Source organism: Gymnodraco acuticeps, unplaced genomic scaffold (genome assembly GCF_902827175.1).
Source record: "Gymnodraco acuticeps unplaced genomic scaffold, fGymAcu1.1, whole genome shotgun sequence".
NCBI lineage: Eukaryota > Metazoa > Chordata > Actinopteri > Perciformes > Bathydraconidae > Gymnodraco > Gymnodraco acuticeps.
In genome coordinates, this window is record NW_022991180.1 from 4054359 (window position 1) to 4078695 (window position 24337).

The 24337-nt window shown below is 41.0% G+C and overlaps 1 protein-coding gene across 1 annotated transcript; it reads right to left on the reverse strand.

Moving 5' to 3' along the window:
- Positions 1 to 1822: 1822 nt before the first annotated feature.
- LOC117560849 (coiled-coil domain-containing protein 6-like) lies at positions 1823 to 23576 on the reverse strand. The gene is made up of 9 exons (XM_034237929.1): positions 23269 to 23576; positions 22074 to 22223; positions 19740 to 19868; positions 19056 to 19159; positions 16355 to 16515; positions 14553 to 14709; positions 10168 to 10268; positions 8127 to 8248; positions 1823 to 3026 (listed from the first exon to the last, which is right to left on the reverse strand). Exons 1-9 carry the CDS (start codon positions 23521 to 23523, stop codon positions 2832 to 2834), a joined length of 1374 nt encoding a protein of 457 aa, XP_034093820.1. The 5' UTR covers positions 23524 to 23576; the 3' UTR covers positions 1823 to 2831.
- Between the last annotated feature and the right edge of the window lie 761 nt (positions 23577 to 24337).

The following is a 24337-nucleotide window of genomic DNA, read 5'->3' on the forward strand; positions in this document are numbered from 1 at the left end:
GTCTCTTGGTTACGGCCGCTGAGCACCATAAAGCTGCAAAGGGTCAAAGGCCCCTTTAGCACCCAGCAGGGCCACCCTGAGTCTCCAGCCCAGATTCCTACTTGGATTAGTTCAGGTTGCTGACTTCAGCAGCAAGAGAGCACTGCGACGTGGGAGAAAATCACAGGGAACGCTCAGCAAGTCTTTGGACAAAGATATACTCATGTCATGATGGGGTGGATTTCCTGTGAATGAGCTAGTTACCTGCAGAGCCCTAATGGACGCCTAATGTGTTGCCCAGGCTGTCATCTTTACCACAGGTTATTGCCCCCACATTACAAACGTTTACCATGTTAAATGATCCTGGAATGATTGATATATGGAAAACACTCCTCAGCCAGTTAGAACCGGTGTGAACCAAACCAACGAGGAACTGGAAGTTACATACTGGCACAGAAACAAGAGTCAATGGAGCAGCTTTTTTTAAGAGGCTTATAACATGATGCAGATGTGTTGCAATAGATGAAGAGAGCTGACTCTGCAGTGCATTGCTAACTTTATTAGTTCACCACTCATATTTCAACACATACATTTCAACGTCATCTTTTTTACATTTGATCATAACATGTTTTTGTAAGCATACCCAGTGATTTATTATTTAATCTTAAAGATGACATAATGCTATTGTCAGATTCATATTTAGTGTGTCTCTACTCTGATATTGATATGCTTTAATGTTCAATAAGTGCTTAATTTCTCTCATACTGCCTGTGCTGTAGCACCTCTTTTCACCTTCTGTCTGAAACCAGAGCCCAGTCTGCTCTGATTGGTTAGCTGGCCGGCTCTGTTGTGATCAGTCAACCGCTTAGAGATGTGTAGGAAAAGTCGAGCGCCCTTGGCATATCACGTACAATGGGTCAGACCGCTAGCCAATAGAAACGTGAAATTAAAATAGTGATGTCAGGTGGGAGAGAAACTCTTTATGGCGTAATTTTTTATCTTTGCAGACCATTTACATCCACGCAAACCTATACAAATGCACCACAGGGAAGGGAAGACCCCAAAAAAGCAAACGAGGGCCTCCAATGTATTGTTTTTATGATTGGCACAACAACATGTCACAAAAAAGGGTATGCGGTGCAACACGTTCTCCACATACTGACAATAGAGACTATAGGCAACTTCTTGGGATCCTGGCTTAAAGGAAGGAAAAAAGCCAAATATCACATTTAACATTTAGACATAAAGTCCTATATGAAATTTGTGGCTCATCAAAACATTTGCAGAAACAACTTAATGATATGCAAAGATGTGTCCGTACACATTGTAGCAATTAATATGGCCAAAATATCGAATGGGGAGTGGGGCAAGAGAATTGCCTTCAGGTAACGACTACTTTTACATTTAATTTGGCTCGTTTTTGCTGCAGCTTCAAGCTTGTGTCACGGACACATAATGATGATTTACAAAACAATGGTGGTTTTACTGAGGCCACACTCTTGCACAACAGGTTTGGACACTAAAGACATTCAAAACAACAACAACTGTATAAATAATTCAGACAGTGCATTGTCAAAAACCCCAGCAGTAAACTGAGTCATGATAATAAAACATTCAATCTTACCAGTGGTGAAGTGTAGAGAAGCCTGAGGCGTCTGTGTAATGTGAGAAACGCATAGTTCTCCCATTATGCTTGGGTGAGCTTTGATGGTGCAGATTTATTTAAAAAAGGCACAAACATTTTCCCTTTGAATTACTGTTGGGGTTTGGCAGGATAAAGAGACTAAAAATGTGAATCTTAACCCGCACAATGCTATTAAAACAACTGACAACAAGACAGAGGTCATCATCTCAAGAGCTTTAATCATACATAGAAATGTTGTTCAACAGTACCATTCATTTAGAATGTTGTAGCAGTATATTTAGTGTAAAGAGCATTATGTTTTTTTTCCTTTTTCTAATGAGGAATATCCAAAAGGATGATAGAAGCTTTCAGAAACACACCAGAGAGAGAAAAAGAGAGAGAGACCGAGTACATGACTATGTTGTAACACCTCAGACTACATTTTTAAACACCTTTGAAGGCGACATTTATCTGTGGTTGATGTACCAGTGTCCATTTTGCTGTTTTTTTTTTGTTTTTTTAACTGAAGAGCAGCAGTTTTGAATGCTTTCAGAAACTAAAACAACATTGGTTTGATCAATGCCCAATAACGGAGAAACTCCAAGCATTCCTCTATGTCACCGTTAAACCAAATTAAAGCCGTTCAGCTCGGGGCCGGGGTGAGGACACTGCTGCAGAGACAGAGGGGCTGGGGTGAGCTGGAGTGGAGTACATAACTGCAATCAAGTGTCATATTATAGGCATGAAAAGAATCGACTACATCCATCTATCAGTTTGTCCATTTCTCTTTCCATACATCCATTGATCCAAACATCCAACATATCGGTAAACACAACCATGAAACGTACTTTATGTGCTGTTTGTGCTATCTTAGAAGCGCCACAACATCAATTCCAACCAGCTAAAGTCCCAAGCAAATGAAAAAAACACACATCATGTACAAGACATAAGGTGGAACAAATAATTGGCCTACAAATCCCAGAAGCGATTATTTTTCAGTCCATCCATTCCTTTTTAAGAGTAGTTAAGTGACGCCACGTGTGGATTTGGCAGGTGGCTAGCTTCACCGAGCGTGAGCCGCCATCGTGTTTCCCCTCTAAAACTTTTGAAGCGGCTTCTTTTATGGAGTTGGTAGAGAGTAAGAAACTTGACTTCCAGAGCTGGTAATGATAGAAGCTGCTTTTGCGGTAGCGTCGTGGCATTCAGTGGAAAGAAACCGTGTGTTGCATTAAGGCTGGGAGGGAGGCTGCTGTGCTGCGTGCTGCGACATAGCTGCCGGGGAGGACATGGACTGGACCATGGGCTGAGCCGGGGGCGGGAGCTGGGGCTGAGCCTGCTGGGCCCCCGAGTGCGTATTGGGGGAGGGGGGGGGCGTTGGACGTTTGAATTTGTCGGGGCTGTTGCTTCTTCTTGGAGAGGGCCTCTGTTGGAGAGAGAGAGAACATGTTTGAATACATAAATGAATGTGCTTTATCTTGTATAATACATTTATAACATTACTACAATAAACAGTATACTATTTCACTGTATTTTCACAGTGTTTAATTTGAAATTCGGTTCAGTTTTTCCTATTCTATGTACATTTATATAGACTCCTGCATCAACTAGCTCACCAGTGTTGGGACTAACGCGTTACAAAGTAACGCCGTTATTTTTGGCAGTAACTAGTACTGTAACGCATTACTTTTTAAATTCAGTAACTCAGTTACCGTTACTACATGGTGCGTTACTCCGTTTTTTATATAGTCAGCCAGGCGAACAGAGATGAGAACTGTACTTAAGTACAGTACTTGAGTAAATGTACTTTCATACTTCCTGTGTCACATGCGGAGACGGGCTGTGGGCGTGTTTGTGTTGTTTACTAACAAGACTATCATGGCGGCGGCGGAGCTCAAGTCTAGTTTCTCCACCTGGAGATATTCTCACTATTTCACTTTTGTCGAGCACAAAGAAAAGAACATTTTAGTTAAATGTAAGTTGTGTCTTGGCGGGTCAAAGATCCTATCTACTGCCCAAACCAGTAATTCAAATCTCTTAAAACATCTGCAAAAACAACATGCTGGGACGAAGCTAGTAGCTAAGACCACAGAGACTCAGCCGACGCCACTCCACCTCCACCTAAGCAACAGCGGCTGGATTTTAACCGAGGGACTGCTAGCCAGGGAAAAGTCGATAAAGCCATTGCACGGTATGTTAGTAGAACACATGCAGGCTATTGCTACAGTGGAGTCACCCGCTTTCAGGGAGCTAGTTAGCATGATAGCATGTCCGGGCGGCACACGGCATATGGGACGGAAAACTTTTCCCAACTACCTGGAGAAAGAATATACAAAAATGGAAAGCCAGCTAATATCGATGCAATCCAGATTGCATATAATGCATGTCAAGTTGATCAACAGATTGTATTATTCTCCAATGCAATAACAGTACTGAAATGAAGGCTATAAGGGCATTAATGGGAGCCCTTTTAACAAGTAACGAAACGTTACTTTTCACAGTAACGCATTACTTTTGGGTGGAAGTAATCAGTAAAGTAACTGAGTTACTTTTGAAATGAAGTAACTAGTAATGGTAACTAGTTAGAGGTTTTCAGTAACTAGCACAACACTGTTGCTCACTGACAACATTCTCTGCAACATTTAGCTTATTGTATCTTTTTTGACATGTATATAGTTTACATTGTTTCTGCATTACCTGCACATTGGTCTTACAACAAAATCTTGCACTATTTTATTTCTACTTCGTTTCTTCTTGCACTATTTTCAGGGCCGTCCCTCCCTACAGGCCGATCATGCAGACTGCGTGGGGCCTCATCATATAACTTTGCGTGGGGCCTCATGTTTGCCAGGGACGGCCCTGACTATTTTCATTGTCTTTTAAATGTGTTTTATTGTTTCATCTCTTATATATATTTATGTTGTATTGTTGGATTGATTGATTGATTGATTGGAGGAGATTTCCATTGCCATAACTAGACAATAACGTTTTTAAATCTTGAAACTACAGCATTTAAAACTTGTGTGGCAAAGATGGAAAAAACAAATGGATACAATCAACAAGACAATTGGGCTGGATAACTGCGTAGAGGAAATAAAGGCCGTCTCAGCAGTTAAACAGTGTTTCAGGATTAGAAACTACTGAGAGAGGAAAAAGCTGAGCTATTAGTCATGTACCGACAACTGTAATTCCAGGCAGAGGAACGGATAGAGAAAAAAGGGTTCAGAGAAAAATTAAATCTGTCTGAGGTTCAGTTCTCCACGATTGAATTATTCCCTTGTTATGGTCCTGGGTGGGCTGAGGGGTGATGGGAGAGATGTGGTCTGTACCATCCACATGCACCAAGAGAACATGGATAGATGTAAAATACCCGAGAGGCAGAAAACATGAGATGGAGGAACAACACTTCACAGACCAGTGGGAACAAAGGTCTACGTTTGGGCTGGATTGGCTCCATAGAAAGAGATTAGAGCATAACATAGTATTATTTAGGGATGCTCCGATCGATCGGTCACCGATCGAGATCGGCCGATACTCACTCTCTACCGATCGATCGGTGCTCTCTAAACATGCCGATCGCGAGAGCCGATCGCATGACTTAAAATACATGACACTTTTCTCTGTGTGCGGCAAAACAAGCTCGCCAAAATGGCTTCACCGGTCTGGCATTATTTTAAGGTGTCCGAAAAAGACAGTAAAATAGCGGTATGCAACGTGTGTGAAGCAGAAATCCTGCAGCTCCGCCCGCCGAACCGGTGAGCGGAGCGAAACACAAGAGTTCGACCTAACACACTTAGCTATTTTATCTACCTCTGGAACAAGCTGACCTAGTTAGTTATTATAAATATATTTATTCTTCACTGTCAGGTCACTCATTACTGGATCAGTGAGCTGCATGAGATACTGACAGGCTGTCAGGAGGGGGAGAGGGGGAGAGGGAGAGAGGGAGAGAGAGAGAGGGAGAGAGGAAAAGAGAGCGCTTCCGCTCATTTCTCCCGTGTTATTATCCAAAGTGAATGTAAACTTGAATAATGTACATCATTTGAATGTAATAATTAAGTTGATTCTTGTTTGTGGAAGCTCCAGTGAATGAGCCCCATTAACTGAGTTTTAAACGGAAGATTTAAAGTGATGTTTAAATCTTCCATTTAGGCCCCGCCCACTCGATCGGATCGGCCGATACTGATTCCGGCGATCAGCCCCGAAATTGGCGATCGAAGCATCCCTAGTATTATTAAATCAGTGACTTGATCAAACAGCTGCCTGTTCATAAATATACCATCATGTTTTGAATGTAAACCATGTGCCAGAGCTATTCAATTAGTTTGGAATGGGGGCCGGTTGATGAAAATGATCCAAAGCAAGGGGCCGGGAAAAAGATGGCTTGAAATATGAGCAATCATATTAAGAGCTTCAGATACAGTAAATACTACAACAGCATAGTGGAGTGCATATTGTGTTTAATTAAATCAAACAACATAGTCCAAAGGCCTTTAGAGATCTAAATGGCAAGTTCAGAACTTAGTAGGCCTACATGTGAAGCTAATTTAACCATCAACATCATTTCATTTAGGTGAAATTATCTAATCATTCACGCAGAGATGCAATCAATGACAGGAGTTGTCACTACAGTAGCTAGTAGGTGGGTTCGAAACCCGAGCCCGCCAAAGTTTTCAGGCATTGTTTTCCACTCTCTCTCTCAATTTAACACCCTCTCTGGAATAAAGGCACTCACACAAATAAATGTGATTACTTTTTAACATTATACTCAAAGGGCCAGTAAATATCACCCCGGGGCCCGGATTTGGCTCGCGGGCCGCCAATTGAATAGCCCTGCCATATGCGATGGTATGCTAAACTATATTTGAACAAAGTTATTTGTTAAACAAAAAGACTCCAAGACTATAGGAACGCAAGTAGACAGAGGTCACAGTGACCGAAACAGCACTTACAGAACAGACTGTCAGCTTGAGGACATGTGGCGCCACGCCAAAGAGGAGTTCTTAAACTCTTGTTTTCAATTCTTGCTTAAGACTAACAGTAAGTGACTAACATCACTACAGCCTGTTCCTAGAAATTGTATTTCTCCAAAACAACGTGCTAAGCATGGGAACCAAGCACAAAAACATCCCACACAGCTGATAGATGGATGTTTGTGAAAGTTGTGTATGCTCACTCAGCATGGTGTTTTTTGGCATTGTCCCTACTGCTACCTAACCAGTGGGCTAAAGTGCATTTGAGGAGGCTTTTTGTAAAGACACAAATCGCATGCAAGTTAAAGTCCTGAGCGTTCACCGAATTGACCACAATTCTAGATGTGGCTGACCCCGACAACTTGCAAACACAGTATGTCTTCAGTTTTAGTTCTGCAATGTGACTTTGTATTATATTATAACTGTATTGCATTAATTCTTGGATGAGTGCACCTATTCTCATCTTCAAAAGTCTCCTCTCAACTAAATACTAAACCCATAATCATGGCAGCTCTTCTTTATAAATCATTTTTCGCCACAACCACAAGGTCAAAGATTCCTTTAACAAAATGAATTTTAATAAGAATATTTTATAATCCCATTGAAATTAACAGCAATACATAAAGAAATACTAAGAATAACTAAGAAACATTCAAGTATTAGATAACAACAACACACTTTAAGGATATGACCCAAATCGTTTGGCTAGGAGAAATGCAAACGGACAATGACCCTGTATTAGATCTCATTAAAAACAAGATGAATTACTGAAGAAATATAGCATATGACTCATAAAGATAATTTGATTAAGATATTGCTCTGTTATCGAGAAGATAAAAGTCCAGCCAACTGTACCTTGGAACATTTATTGAGCAAAGATATTTCCTGCTAGCATAAATGTAATTATATGCGATGTAACAACAACATCTCTGACAGTTTCAGATCTGCAAATGTTCACACACATAAAAAGTGAACGATGTAGGACTGTTAACCCTGTTCTGAAGTTTATTTAAATACATAGAAAAGGGAGTATTATGAGGTTTATCAGAAGTGGATGTAAACACGTTTATATAACAGCTAGAAGAAAGCAGTTCACCTTAGTCATCATTTCATTCCAAATATTCCCCGAAGAACGGAAATAGGTATTAGCAACACAACTGGCCTCATAGGCCGGGCCGCAAATTCAACAAGAGAATAAGCAATGTGCCGTGGAATAATTATTTCATTCATTTATTTATTGTTAAACATCAAAAATGTTTTGCCAAGTCTGAGGTCATTTTGCCGATAATAACAACCAATCATCTCACTTAGTAAATGTATTGCTAAGATCACACAGACACTTTCAAAAAGCCTACATCTCGCTTCTTAACGTCCCCAATTGGATAACTAGAATGGATCTTCTTATGATTCAATTCATTTGACATGTTATGACTTACTTCCAAACGATTTGGCTTTACCTTCGTACTCAAGACAAGTTATCAATTCAGTAAAGTATTCAAATAAACACCTGTGAGGTCCTGGGTTTGGGAGGTATGTGTGTTGGTGTGACTTACCGCTACGGCGTGAGAGGAGCTCCCGTGGACGAGCAGGGCGGGGGTGTTGTAGTGGGAGATGGCGGCTCGGGACAGTGTGGCAGGAGGAGTGAAGCCCACAGTGTGGCTGCCATATGACAGACCTGTGAGAGAGACAGAGAGACACACATGAAGAGAAACTAGCACATACTGTTCCACGTCAGTATATTTAACTATAAACTCTGGTTGTTTCAGGGTTCATACACTTTTTCACCAATGATTTTCAATGACTTTTCCATGACCTTTACCTCATTTTCCATGACCAAAAACATTATTCTTTCTCAGAAATATTTTAACATGGTAAGCTGGAAAATAAGGTCTGCATATGAAACATGTTGGTCCTATCTAAAACAAATGAAATAGTAGGCTTACTAGCTTCTACACGCTAAAGCAACTAAAATCTCTCACCAGCAAAATACTTCGTCAGTTAAATGCCATTTTGCGTTCATTACTATACCGTATTTATTATCATTATAGTATTACTATTTTGGCGATTAGATAAAATATAAATTATTATATTTGATGCAACTTTGGTTACATTTCCATGACTTTTCCAAAACTTTGGGGAAAATATTGTTTTACATAACCTTTCTAGGGCCTGGAATTTACATTTCGAATTTCCATGACTTTTCCAGGTTTTTAATGACCGTAGGAACCCTGTTGTTTATAATGAACTGCAGCTAATTCTTTATTCAACAGCTGACATCAGGAACCATGCGTTTTATAGCTGGCAGACAGAAGGGTGAAACAGCGGTGCTCAGCCACCTGTAATCCGTTTTATCACTGTGCAAACATTTAGGCTGTAATCTGATATCCTGCTGAATCACACCAACACAATTGAGCGGACACGGAATAACTCCCTATGTGTTGTGTCCTTGTGTTAGGACACAACAACACCTCTAGGGATTTGCCTGAATGCCAGTACAGTATGGCAGATTGGAGTTTTGTTTCACCATGAATGCCAAATATATACATTTTGACGTGCCATTTCTTCATTATGTTTTCTACGTTGTTTATTTTGACAGTCATTTTCCTCCTTCTAGCACATGCTCAGTCATTCAATATATTGAACTATATTATATACAAAATGCCATTATTTGCCAGCTTCAACAACTCATTCACTTTGATGATATCAACACCAGGAGCACAATTCACTTCAAGCTTTGAATTTGTTGCTGGGTTTTGTGCTAAAAATGTAACAGCTGACTATCACTGTCTTGTATAATCTTAAAAGTTCTTGATTAAATATTTGAGGAGTGAGATAGCAGCAAACAATGATTTGCCATTTAAAAGATATAATGGAATAATGTCTACCTGAGCCTCTTTGTGTGTTGACACCTGTGCTTCTCTTTGCTTTGTTTGTGTAACCGAGCCTCCCGTGCAAGCATGTTAATGCATGCGAGTGTGTGTTCAGTCAGGTAATGGCTGCCCCTCCTCACTGTGCTCATATGGCCATTACGGTTGATAAACTCTTTCCGAACCACTGCCTTGTTATTTAAGTGTAGCACCCACCCTCTGGTTACCCTTAAGGTTAAAACTGTTAGACGCTGTTTGTACCATTGTGAGCTCTTTAGCTCCGAGATCATTCTGTATTGAGAACCTTAACATCAGCTAAAGGAATTTGGCAAGCAGGCATGATGACATTTCATGATTTTCCTGATTCCTGAAGAAACAGTGGGCAACAGATGCAACCAGATGTATTAATGAATAAAACAGGAAGTGGGAAAGACACTAAAGGCTAAGCCATTTTACTTCACTGTTATTCAGTCTGGGAATGTATTCATGGTCAAGTTGACCTTTAAAAGATTTCCATCTTATCAATGAATGTTTGTAAGAGATTCGACACTAGATATGACTGATTTCAATAATACGCTTTGGTACAATGTCAAAGTTTGTTTTCTGGAAACAAATGTATTGACCAATATCAAAGGTCCTTTTTATAGATGTGTTGTCAAGTCTCTTTGACGATAAATTACTTGTCGACAGCTTTATATCCTCAGGTGGCCATCTTACAACGACCTACCAGGAGATATGGGTCTGCTGGAGCTGGGGGAGGGGGTGTAGGGGATGGGGCTGGACACGGTCCTCGCTCGCAAGCCCTGTGCAGACATCTCATTGAAGTACCTGAGAGGAGGAGATGAGGTCATTCAATGAAAATTCTGATTGCAATTAATACAACTTTCAATGACTAAAATGGAAAATAGAAAAGGTTCTTTATGGCTACTGAAAGAACATCACTATAAGGATCATAAAAGCTTATTAGACATAATTAAAAAAAGAACCCGGGCACAGGCAATAAACTGCTATAAAAAGATAACGATGCGATGTTTACAGTACTGAAACTTGTAACAGTATCTCATACCAAGGTAGGAGCATTGTTTGGGTGTTCCTGTGACGGCATGTCATGCCTTAGAGCAGGGATCTTCAACGTTTTTCAGGCCAGGGACCCCCAAACTGATGGAGAGCTGGAGCAGGGACCCCCTACTATATGTATGGCATACAATGGTGTATTATATTAAACGGGGCCTAGTGCCGTGTATAAACATAGCTACTCTGTTATTGTACATTCAATACTAAGCTATTCAAATAATACACAGGTTAATATATTTCAGAACTAGTTGTGCATTGAGGGAGGCACTTACAAAACTAAAATTCCTCCTGCATTTCCTTATCATCGACAAAGCACACAAACGCCAGAAGCTGGGCGTCCTTAGACACATCTGTTGACTCATCTAATTGTATCTGTCAATCTCAGCTTCTCTATCAGTTGCACCCTCACATCAGATGCCATCTCGTCTATACGGTGAGCTATGGTTGTGTCCGACACTGGAATGGTTTTCAGTTTGTTAATGTCAATATCATTCCCATACATTGTTTTACACATATAGGTTGCTGAAGGCAATATTAAATCCTCTGCAAGTTTGTATAGCTGTTTCTTCTGGGCAATCCGAAGAGCAATTTGATAAGAGCGTTTCAAAGCTAGCTCACCAACTTTGGCTGATTTTCTGATCAATATCTGTTGATCTTGGAGGGATTTGAGGCTAGCTTGGAAGTATTCAACAGGTTTGTCTTTTAAGTGGCTGTGTGTTGTCTCCAAGTGACGCTGCAGCTTTGATGGCTTCATAGATTCATTTGAAAGAACAATAGAGCAAATGGCACACATTGGAAATTCAATGCCATCTGTCTCCTTAAAGGTAAAACCAAACTTCAGATAATTATCTGCATATTTTCGGGTCTTCCCACGTTTGCGCTTACCCTTATTAGCTGCTACATCAGCAGCAGGTTCCGCCTTGCCACTTGCATGTTCACTGGTGGTTTCTGAGGTGGATGGTATCTCTCTTGTGCTTGTGGATTTTTTGGGTCGAGTTACAAAACGATCAATTTTTATATATATATCAGGGTTTCCCACACATAGACTATACTTGGGCGGGCCGCCCAGGTATATTAACGGCCGCCCAAGTATATTTCGCGACCCATTCTTTTTTCTTTTTTTTTTTATAATTTTTTTAGTATTTTTTTTTTATTCGTCCGTGACCACGACGCCATCTGCGATCGATTAACTTGTGGACAATGATCCCTCGCTCCCTTGCTCTGATCTCGCCTTGTTAAGTGGCCTGCCTCACACAGGGGGACTGGCTGTCCACATGATGTGGCCTGCCAACATGGCCACTGTCATACAGATCATAAATCAAAGCCCTTGATTGGTCTCTGTGTGTCATTCAAGCTCGGGATAACCTCAGCTCAGGTGAGGTAAAGGACTCTCTGAGTGTTTAGATAGTTAACTTAGTCTAAGTTCTCAGTGGGTCTCAAACGGTGTGGTCACCATTTATGTAAACACATATTTCCATTTGAGAGGGTAGTGATTGGTCTAATGGATAGTGAGGTGGGCTGAAGATCGGAAGGCTGCGAGTTCAAATCCCGCCAGGAACACCACCACTAGTGTGCCCTTGAGTGCCATCTTTACGCAAAATGAAAACTTTTTTTTTCCTCACTTGTCGCTCCTGCCAATGAATTAAAAGCAATTCAGCAATTTAGTTCATTTCACTTGTTTGTTTGCATTATTTTTTTGTATTTAAATCTGTTTTGTTTGATTCTCAAAAGTATGTTATTATGACATCATAACTGCAATATATGTATGTTGTTTTAAAATGATGCCTATTGTATATAAATGAAGACTATTGTTATAGATAATATAGTTAGATAGATGGGGTTATTAAGCCTACATTCTTCTGTGTGACTGTACCTGCAGTTCCTCCCTGACTTCCATCACTTTCTCTCTCTATATTTCTCTCTGCCTGTCCTGTCTCTCTCTTACCAAAGCTGAGCTTCGACTGACGTAGTCTTTTCATTATATCTGAGTCAGTGTAAAAAGACAATACAATGTTATATCTTCAATGTTTTACTCAAATTGAAATGAAGAAAAGCATTACAACGTTTGTTAAAGGTAATCCATTTCTGACATTGGATGAATGTAATTAACTTTAGCTCTCTAGCTAGTTTATTCACGCAATTTAAACCAAAGTATAGCCTATATCTGCAATATAAGTTAGTGTGCATGTTGTCGGACGTCCACTGACTAACGTAGAGCGTTCACACAGGATCTGCTGGTCATATGATATCCTCTGAGGAACAGAAACACAAGAAGCCCGCTGGACTCAGATCTCTAGATACCACATCACTCCTTCACTGCTCCGATACAAGTCCGGGCTGCGGTGGTTTGTTGATGGTTGATACATGTTGTCTTCTTCTGTTAGCTTTAATCGAGGCAGCGTAGTTATGCAGCATGGTCAGTAAATGGAAGTACTACAAAGAACCCCGTTTATTGCAGTTATTTCACAAGTTTTGTTATATACACAGCTCGCAAAATTTTACCGAGGTCCGGACCTCGGTGACCTCAATGGTAGATACGGCCATGGATATGAGGAGCTGTGTGCTCTGAATGCTAAGAGCTAACGGCTGTGTTGTTTTTCTGGGGCTCTCATTGAAGATGACGTCACGGCTCCGCCTACACTGCGTTACTATAGTAACTGCCCCAGTTCCTAAACTGTAATGGAAGCGCAGCATTAAAGTGAGCCGGGCCTAATAAGGCCTAACCAAACCGAGCGAGGCCTGCAGTGGAAACGCGCCATAATATGCCTTGCACAATTTCTCAAGCGCTCTTATTTAGCCATCAACTTTTTTAGCTTGAGGTGGTTTTAGGCATGTGGAAACTAACAATGAAGACAATAAAGATGAATACTTGATTCAAAAATACATATTATTAAATTAACTAAACAAATTGTGAACAAAATTAACATTGCTTTTTATTTAAATTAAATAAATAATATTTCACATCAAAAAGAAACAACAATGTTTTAACAAATCGTATTAAATAATGTGATGACAGAACTGTAAACAGAATAGCTGAAACTTTAACAAAATAAATAACTCCGTTACCTCTAATCATTAACCCATGTTTGTATAATGTAGTTAACTCGGTGTGTTGCTGCTAGCATACATAACACCTGACGTGGAAACGTTACTCGTGGATGGGGCTACAGAGCTACTAGAAAGACAGTCGAACCCGGTGCATTTCTCCGTCTGAATGTGGAGCACTTTTGATAAATGTTTAGACAAATTGCTCGTGTTACCGCCCTCACATGCTAAACACTTATTGCACTATTGGCAACGAGCATTGTCCACCTCAAGACGGGTAACATTTAACCACACCTTAGAGCGCTTCTCTCCGCCATCCCCGCTGTGTGTTGCTGCATGTAGCAGCCGTGTGTGTGTAAACTGCCCCGCCCCCTCGCACACAGACGGGGAAAGATCGAAAATACATCAGACGCATTTTTTTGTCTTTTTGCATATTAGAAACGAGTTGGCGACACTAAGACTGCGATATAATGTTTATGTAGCAATAATACATATGACATATTTTTTTTAATGTCTCCAGTACCGATAAAAAGACCGATAACGTTGGAGCTTAACGGCGCGTAAAACACATGTGATGACGTCACCAACGAATCGACGACTGAATTAGTTGGCAACTAATTTGGTCATCGATTAAGTCGATTAGTTGTTGCACCTCTAGTATCGACACTCATTTCTAAAGCAATTGTGGCAGCTAGCACCTGAATCAAAACAGCATGGCAGCACTAAACATTCAAAACATTTAGTTTCTCAGCTTAACGGATTAAAAGAGGTATCTTTTGCATCTCTCCCTCTATTGTTCCTACATCTTTCCACCCTCACAGGTTAAAACGTCTTTCATCAAATCAGCAACAGGTGCCCAAATGACTCTTCAGTATACAAGCCATGACATTTACTAAAAATAACCCTAACCCTCCACCACCTCACTTGAATTTCTAGCACATGTGACATTCAAATATTTTGACTAAATGACTAATTGTGTGTACGACCGAGTACCTCTCATCGTCCATCTCCAGACTGGATTCACTCTCCGACAGTTGTCTGCACAGAGCCTCCCGGCGCTCCATTTCTCTCTGAAGCTTTCTCTGCAGCCGGATGTTCTCCTCCCTCATGTGTCGCTCCTCCTCGATGTACTGGGCACGCTTCTCTGTGTCTGTGGGGGGAAACGCAGAAAATAAAAGTTACGATATTGTCAAGGTCACATCCTGCCCACTATATTTTAACATTAACAAAAGCTGTATTAATTTGTGAAATATCAAAGTGGTTGCACTTGTGAATAAAAAAAACACTCAATCAAGGCCTTAATCTAAAACTGTTCACATATAACAAACCCCAACATACAAACACATTGGCTTATAAAGTAAGCTATGTCATATTTCCTAAAACATCTTTTGAAGGGTGGACTCACATCTCCCTCTACTGGCAACAACAAAGGATTGAATAATCGAGAGACTCCCAGCATGCGTTGAGATTTATATACATAAATTAAGCTATTATGTATAAGATATAGAGCTAAACACGTCTAACTGTCAACAACAAACAAGTGTCATTATAACCATTAACATAGTGTTTGCTGCTGTGCTGTTGAACTGCGAGAGACTATTGTCTTCGCCCTATGTGCTTTAGTAGAACCAGTAAAACATCTCAATGTGCCAACTCAGTTGATAATGCAATAACCATGACTAACTTAGAATAATGGACGGAGTATATTAAAGCACATGGGACGGTTTGAGATGGAGAGACATGTTCATGTAGAGTGATACTGAGAAGAAATAGTGTGGAGTTATTGCGTGTGTTCAAGTACACTTTGTTACAGACGTTCAGAGATCAAGTTAAACATATCCCAGTATTACATTTGTATAAGGTTAGGAAAATAGCAGTTAAAGTAAAAGTGGAACCATATTGGTAACAAAATATCTACAATATAATTTCATTGCAATGTTACAAGCAACAAACTGTGGTGTTGGAGAGCCATGCTGATTCTTGCTTGCCTAAATCACTAGATATTGTGGCCTGTTTCCGAGTCTAGCTGGTCAATAGAGGTCACGTATACTATGCTCCCTAAAAACATAAACCCCATCAGGATGTATCCAGGAGGCAGGAGTTGTAAGTGGATGTATTCAGACGTTTTGCATTTCAGTTCACTCAATTCTATTTTATCAACTTAAAGAACCACATATCCTGAATCTTCCTTGTAAAGTTCCTGTTGAGAACGGTATGAAATTCTACCTTTCAGGGTCTTAAACCCTATATAAAATAGGCAATAAATCATAGAGAATATTTGATGGTCCATATCGTTGAAGTATCTTATCTGCACTTGTTTTAAACAACTCTTTCTTCCCAGTGCATTCATTAACAAAACAACAAAGTGTTGGGTCTCTTCTCATTTCATATTTAACTAGCTGGCAACATTGTCAGATACAAAAACACAGTATGTGTAGATTTATGATGTATAGTTTTTTAAGCATTTATAAAAGGTAGATATTTTGGAAAGTCTCACTGGAGGCTTGCTCTGCTGTTCCACTTCTTCATATACCCCCAAGTATCACCATGTGTAATGTGACCAGTGAATGATAAAGGAGGTAACTAGGATGTAAACCGCCTCAGATAAGGCCAGAGTATCCTGTTCTTTCTGGTCTATGGAAACAACCCCTGCGTTGGTGTAGGGTGAATGGGCCCCTCATCGTTTATCAGAGGATCGGTTTAACCAATCACGCCCTTAATCAACACTTTAGGACATCTGCCCCTTCAGAGCATGCACTGCTTTGGATCATGTGACAAGTTGAGAAGCCACTTACGCTGCAGCTCGGTGGTGCGCAGGCTTTTCTTAAGCCTCTCCACCTCATTCTTCAGGAAACGGATATGCCGCATCATGTTCTCTGGTGAGTCTATTTCCATGGAAACGTCTCTTGGGGAGGGAGGAGCAGAAACCGGCTGGTCCAACTTCTCCTGAAGGATTCTAGTTTAGAAAACCAAAAAAAACACACATTGTTATGATTCGTGAACAGAAATCATGGGCATGATGACAAGCTTTTAAAAAATAAAACCTATTGAAATCTCCTAGCTTTTGCACAAGACTGGATAGAAACTGATAAATACAAGACTCTTTTGAACCACTTCCTCATTTGATGCATTTAAAGGTTCTGATTTGAGGCGTGCCTCCCCTGGGGGGCGCCAGAGAGCTTCAGGGGAGGCGCAGCGTGAGAATTTTTTTTACGAGAAACAGTGAAATCTAGCTGGTTAACTTCAGCTAACTTTATGCGAGCAGCAACATGGATCGATTTTTTGTGAAGTTACCTAAAGTGAAAGAGGAGACAGCGTCAGGCAGAAAAAGTCAGCTTTGTTTTGAAATAAAAGTTGTGGCTCATCGGACATTTATGAAAGAAAATCCCTAATGTCCGAGTGCAAGTGAATGCAGCACAAGACGCGAGCCGCCTTGTAACCCCTCCCCCAGCCCTGGCGCGAGCGAGGAAATGTGATTGGCGGCGATTTCATTTGAACGGGACGGCACATTCGGACCCCAAGTACACGGAAGGAATGAGGTATTTGCGGTCTATAATGACAGAGAAGAGACTGTGACGTTTGGCTGTACTCAGCATTGAATCTTAATCAGTTGGTGAGGGGTTTTGCTGAACAACATGGTAATCGCCGCATTCAGCTGTTATAGGCATGCCAACTTTATCCTCTGCTCATGGATGACTCGATGAGCATAAAAAACTGTTAAGATGATGACCTTGCGTGTGTAAATATATTTTTTTCTTTGTGGGGGTCTGCCCCCAAAAAACAATTTTAAGTCCTGAGAAAGTCAAATAAGACGGTGTGTAAAACTACACTGCCCAGTTAAATCAAAGTAACCACTTTGATTTAACTGGGCCAGTAGGTAAGGGCATTCCACTGGATAACAATACCCCTGCATTATAGCAACAATAATAATAATAATAGCAATAATAATTGGGAGGGGGGGCACGGCTGTTCTTATGTTCTCTGAGGGGAGGCTCACCTTCTCACACTTTGAAAACCCCTGGACTAACACATTACATAAATAATGAGGCCCTTCAGGAGGTAATTATCCAGCTTTCTAAATTCACTCTTTTACAAACTTTACACTGAAAAGTACAAATAACCCAAAGCTACAGTAAATCAAACATTAGTACATTTCCATTGTCAGTTGTTTCTGCTGACGTGCAGGGATTGCCTGTGAATGTGTGTGTGTGTGTCAGTCAGTCAGAAATGGGTCAAGACATATTATGTATATCTACACAAAAGCATTATTTTGGGTTTGATTTACCATAAAAAAAACTGACAAACCGGCAATATTCACGTTTCCTACATGTTAGACGTATTAAAGCCCTAATAAAAGAAAAGTTACGACTGATGGAGGTATTTTACAAAGATACACCTCAGCCAGCCCATCAGGTTCAATAGTTATAACTAGTGCTGAAACTATTTGGCAATGTCTGGATGAGATCATCAACAGATGATCAGAGATGGGGTCGTTACTAAAAAAAAGCAATATATTACATATTACATTTTAAAAAAGTAATATACTACACTACTTTGTTACTCTCTACATAAAGTAACTTGTTACTTTACTCGCCGGGCCGGCCCGCCCCTCCCTACAGGCAGATCACGGAGACTGCTAAAGTTTCAAATGTTCTCTTTAGTTCAGTTTCCATTGTCGCATGAGACTAATCCAGATAGCTCCTGAATGTTTTCCTATCTGACCATGGCTGTCCTCTGTCTCCTGCTATCTGTATTTTGCGCAGTATATCTCTGAACGATGGTGATTCCACTGTGCAAATGGGCAACATTTCCTCTACTATGAAGGATGCTACAAGCCTGTCCATCTCTGCTTTGGTTTCCGGTCCTCCAAATTCAAATTGTTGCTGCTTCGGAGTCGGCGGCGGCGCACTCACAACATCATCACTCTGGGTTCGGGGGTCCTTAGCTATTAGCTTCACCTTAGCATGTGTTCTTTGCAGGTGTGTGTTGAGGTTTGACGTGGTGTTTACAGCAGTGGATAACAGCTTCTGGCCTGGACACAGTTTGCACCTCACCGTCACATTCCTGTCTATTCTTCGGACCAACTCAAAAATAATGCGCATACCTCCACCCCTCGAAAGTTATCGCTGACTCAGCCATGTTTATGCAGCACTGCACGTGGAGGTTTGGACGCGCAAGTCGCGCAGATAACGTACATATAAACCTGCGGCGGAAACCCCTCTTGTCTGTCAGTGCGATTATGACTGATTTTTATAAAAGTAACGAAGTAACGCGTGTCGGGGCAATGTTAGTAACTGTAGTGTGACTACTGAATTATAAAACGCGTTCCACTACTCCGTTACCGACAAAAGTAATATTATGACAGTAACGAGTTACTTTGTAATGCGTTACACCCAATTCTGCAGATGATACACTGATGAAACCAGAAGATGTTGCTTTAAATCCAGAACCGCAAGATTTTTTAAATGGTTAACGCATAATATGATCAATGCACACCTTTTCTCAGCCTCCAGCTTGTCCATGCGTTTCCACAGTCTGTTTACCAGGGCTTCTTGTTCCTGCTCTAATGTGTTCTCAAGGTCGATCATCTCCCGCCTCAGCTAGAGGATAAAAAGAGAGAGGAGGGTGACGTTCAGAGATAGAAAGACCTTGACGTTGAGAAGAATTCACAGGACTGCACACAAATAGACCACTGCAAGGTCTCTGTACAGATAAGCTTATCTTTCACCGAGCTACATCTTTCCCAGCGCTACATCTTGCACAGCTTGTGATGGAGCCGCAGTGATGCAGAGTAGCCTATAATGATTTCCTAATTGCTGATATAAAGTGGTCCTAAAGGTAAGACAAGCTGTTAATCAGTGGTTTTTTGTGGTGGAGTTAAGTCACATTCACCTCTTTTTGGGCAAAATGCACATTGTGATTACACAAGCATCATTCGGCATATATACATTAATGAATGAGCAGCAACAATAAATGCTTGCATCAAAATCGACAGAACATCCATCATGAGAGCATGGAAACATGCTCGGAATATGTTTGTCTCATCCACAGACCACAGTGTTCTTTCTAGATAATATTAAGTGGGAGGGGTTGGTGATGGTGAAGTCCTGGCATCTCAACTGGCCACACACATTCAGGGTTATGTTGTTCCACACTGGATGCTGAAATCCTCTTGCATACCTGTTCCAGGGTTAGCTGCTTTGAGATGGTTTCATTCTCCATCTTTTTGATCTTTTTCATGAGCTTGTTAACCTGGAACTCCTGCTCCTGCTCCAAGTGCTGCTCCAACTCTGCCTTCTCATGCTGGAGCTGTGATAGGAAAAAGAGAGGATGGACAGAGGAATGGAGGAGGAGAGGGATGAAACCAGAGAGATGAGAAAGAAGGGAGAGGGGAGAGAGCACAAGAAGAGACTCACGGTGAGTCACATAAAAACTATGCATGACCACAGCGAACAAACACAGTGGCGTCATATCTTCACATTTAGAGTATAACAAAACAGATTGCCAATGTAACAATTCTACCAGATTCATGGTTAAACTTTCCATGAGGGTAAACAGCGTGAATTAATGATTTGGCAACCAAAGCCACCACCTTTGGCAGCCCACCAATACAAAGAAAGGGTGCGGCTCAGCACTGAGTCAAAACGGGATGGCTGTATGATGAATTATATAAGCGATTACTCATTACAGGGAAAGGGATGTAAAGTCATTCATAGGAAATGGCTGGAAAGGGGAAAAAACATTTCCATTATGCTGCATGCAGAAACAAATAGAACCCCTGAAAATAAGGCAGTTTGTATAAACTTATAATGAATGCAATCTTACTGTAGAGTGCCCCGCAGTAAACCACCAAGCTTTGCCACGCCCAGTGCAGCCATTTTGCTTCCAATTGACATACCAACAATTATAGGAATTGTTTTAATAACGTGCCTCCTTTCAGCTAGTACAACTGCCAGTGACTGTTTATAAGGCCTCCACCCTACTGTACTGTGTGTTGAGTGGCAATTACTGCCAAGTATAGCAGTTCTTCTTCAGCCTATGGACAGGACACCTTGCAGAGATATTTTATCTCACTTGGGCCATCTGTCCTTCATCCAGAGGCTGTTTGTAAGCAACACCACAACAGTAGCAGTGTACTTGTGTATACACAACAGTACCAGTGTGACGGTTTCCCCTTTATTATGGCATCTTTTATTGCATCAGCTTCCTCTATAAAAAAGACAAACCTATATTTACATTGTAAACTAAAGTGACAGCGTATGGGTCATAAGGTAGGATAAAAGTTTGCACTTATTCAAATACCTGCTGAGGTCCATTGGCATCAATTAGAAGAACACCAATTTAGATGACTAAAAGCAGAAAAATCCACCATCAAAAACAATGGCTCAGAAAAAAAAGGTCACACCAAGTTATTTACAAAAGTGCTTCTGCACAGGACCATTTACACAAAACCAAGTGAAACAAATGACTACATTTGCCCTCTACCTTCACAGACATACACATAGATGTGTACTGAATATAAAGGAATATACACAAACTAACGGCCAATTTGACAGCACCAACTCTACAGGTCTGTTTCATGTTAAGTAAGGAGGCAAGACAACAACATCCAAAACATGTCCATCTGTATGACCCTAAGCAGGGCTGCTGAGGCATCTGTGCGCCCATTCAAGACTCAATTCTTTACACATCAACAAACCATTAGTCAGCCTACAGCTAGCCATTAAAGGTGTGAACACATGAGTGTTCATGCTGTGCACTCTGCATTTGGGAAAATAAGATGTGGGAAACAGACTGAACCAGACATCTGACAGACAGGGGGTGAGTCATTTGAGTCCTTTAGAGTAGCTAGCAGCCACAGTGAAGTCATGTTGAGCCGTTAAAGGCTTCAGGCAAGATGATAATGCAAAATACATGGAGTTGTGTGTGCACACACAGAGACCGAACTAGCAAGCTTAACCCACTTGACCATCCTGCAGGCAAACACTTTGCATAATGAACATTTAGAAAATGTCTCTCTGTATCAGTGATATTTTCATGAAGGGTGAAAGGATAAACTGATGTTAGAATATAATGTCTTATATATATTTATATTACATTGTTGGAGGAGCGATTGCATCCATTATTTCTCCTGTCCACACGTCAAAGTGTCCTTGGGCTATATAAATGCATTCCATAAGTTACATTATTCAACATAAATTAGCAATATCCTCATAGGGAACGTTTGTTTCCTGATCGCACAAGGCAGTAGAGACAAGCAGCCCTGGAGATTTTTGCTCAAGTCACATGACTGGTTGAATGAAAAAGTACTCAAGACAAGAACAGAAACAATTGTATTGCGAAATCAATGCATTTTGCATAATGAACATTTAGAAAATGTCTCTCTGTATCACAGTGATATTTTCATGAAGGGTGAAAGGATAAACTGATGTTAGAAATACTCTCAATGGTGCCTGGTATGAAGAAATACATCAAGCGTATTAAAACTGTTCTTATCCTGCTCCCATTACTCACATTCATGAGTTTCCTTGACAGTTCGTTGGTAAGAAATTCCTCCTCCTTTTCGTAGTTGACGGCCAAGGTCTCCTTCTCCTTCTGGAGGGCCTGGATCTTCTTGAACAAGGTGTTGCTGATAAATTCTTCCTCCTGCTCTGCTCTTGCTTGCTGCAAGACAGAAACAAATGAGACAAAAATTAGCAAAGTAGCATTTTAGATCTTGCACATCACACTGTTTGATTTTTGATTAAATTGACCAACAACCTGCAATACACACAAACCAATCAACCCAAAGCTGCTGCAGGGAAGTGTGCCAGCCAAAGAGGAAGCAGAATTTCCCCTAATGACTCAAGTGGTATTGCAGTAATGGGTGAATGACTGAGTGAAAGATGGATGCACTAAGGAAATGTGTTGGGCAGTTACAACAGCTAACATTACAGTGTGATGATAAGCCTGTCCTTGTTAGCACCACTCTCATATTCTCCACCTCAAAGCTGAACTCTGTTTTTTGCAAGCCGGTAGAATGTGTCAGTTGTTCAACAACAATGACAAAGACAATTGAAAGCCTCACATTTACAGAGGCTGGACAGGGTGCTGTCTGAGGCTGACTGGCCATCATATGAGCCTGGCATCCAACTAGCTCGCTAAGTTTGGCCTACATACTTCCCATCTATCCCACAGATCGATTACACATTTTTATGAAGCTGATTAACCGAGCTTGAAGACATGACGCATCAGTCCATGCCACTGCTGCTGTTGGGCTATTTAGTTTCACCAGGTTAGCGTATCCTGGCTGGGCATAACGTGGTGGCAATGTCTAGCAGTGAGTTACAGCTGACCAGATAACGTTAGCTAACATCAGTCGGGTAACTTGTGAGGAGCCTACCCTATTGTTTACCGCATTTTAAGGTGCCCGTTGAGCCTACTAGGATGTGCAAAACAAAACAAAGCAAAGTAGCTGCCGAAGCATCTAGCACACGTTAGCCCGTTGGCTAAATTAGCATCATACCCAACTAGCTAACGTTAGCAGAGCTAGCACAACAACAGCGTGTTATGATCAAATGCAGATAACATGTCCATGTAACACAACACATGTGTGACTATTTAGCGATAAACGAACAGCACTAACCATAGCCAACTCACTGACAAATGCAACATAATAAGTGGATAGCCTCCAGCTAGCTAAGCTATGTTGCTAGCTAACGTTACTCACAATAGTGACGCTAGCTTTGCGGAGGTCCCGATTCTCCTCCTGCAGGGCTTTGCACTTGAGTTTGAACGTCTCCAGCTCAATTTTAAGAACTTTATTCTCCTGTTGTAAGGAGGCCAGGCGGTTCGTTAGCTCCTCCAGACGAAACTGTGAAATGACTATGCTCGGTTTCCCCGAATTGGAGGCGGAGGAGGACATCGGGGTGGCCGAGCTGCTCCCCGCTCCGTCGGTGTCGCTCTCGCTTGCGCTGTCGGCCATGGCTGTGCGACAGAGAGCAGCTGCAGCGTCGAGCAGCAGACAGCAGAATGGTACACCGTGTGACCTTGCTCACTCCTGTGGGCATATCGCCACCAGCAGGAAGTCTCCAGTACCGCATGATGCATCAGTGACACATTCACCTGAACATACTGTTTTATCCAGAGGTGGGAGAAGTACTCAGATATTGTACTAGTACCAGAGTGTAGAAATACTCTGTTAAAAGTAAAAGTCCTGCATTCAAAATGTTACTCAGGTAAAAGTACAAAAGTATAAGCATACAAATATACTTTGATGTGTACCAAAAGGGAAAGTACTTATTATGCATTTTCCCTCCATTCCATATTGATGCAATAATGTGTTTATCAAAGCTGGTGCAGCTCATTTGAATAACTCTGTATGCTGCTGGGTAGCTTGTGAATTTACCCCCAGGTATAACTCAAGTCCTTTTTTTTTTACATGTGAATTTTGGTGGAGTAGAAGTACGTAGCATAAAATTGAAATACTCAAGTAAAGTACAAGTATCTCAAAATTGAACTTAAGTATCGTACTGGAGTAAATGTTTTTAGTTACTTCCCAACTCTGGTTATAATTGGTTTATTGTCGCATGCTTGACTTAACCTAATAGTTAAGTCATTGGTCCTGCAGTATAGTCTTGCACACTTTCTAGCCTTTCTTCTAGCACTGTTATTATTACATCTGTTTTATGTCTTATATATATTTATATTGCATTGTTGGAGGAGCGATTGCATCCCTTATTCCTCCTGTCCACACGTCAAAGTGTCCTTGGGCTATATAAATGCATTCCATAAGTTAC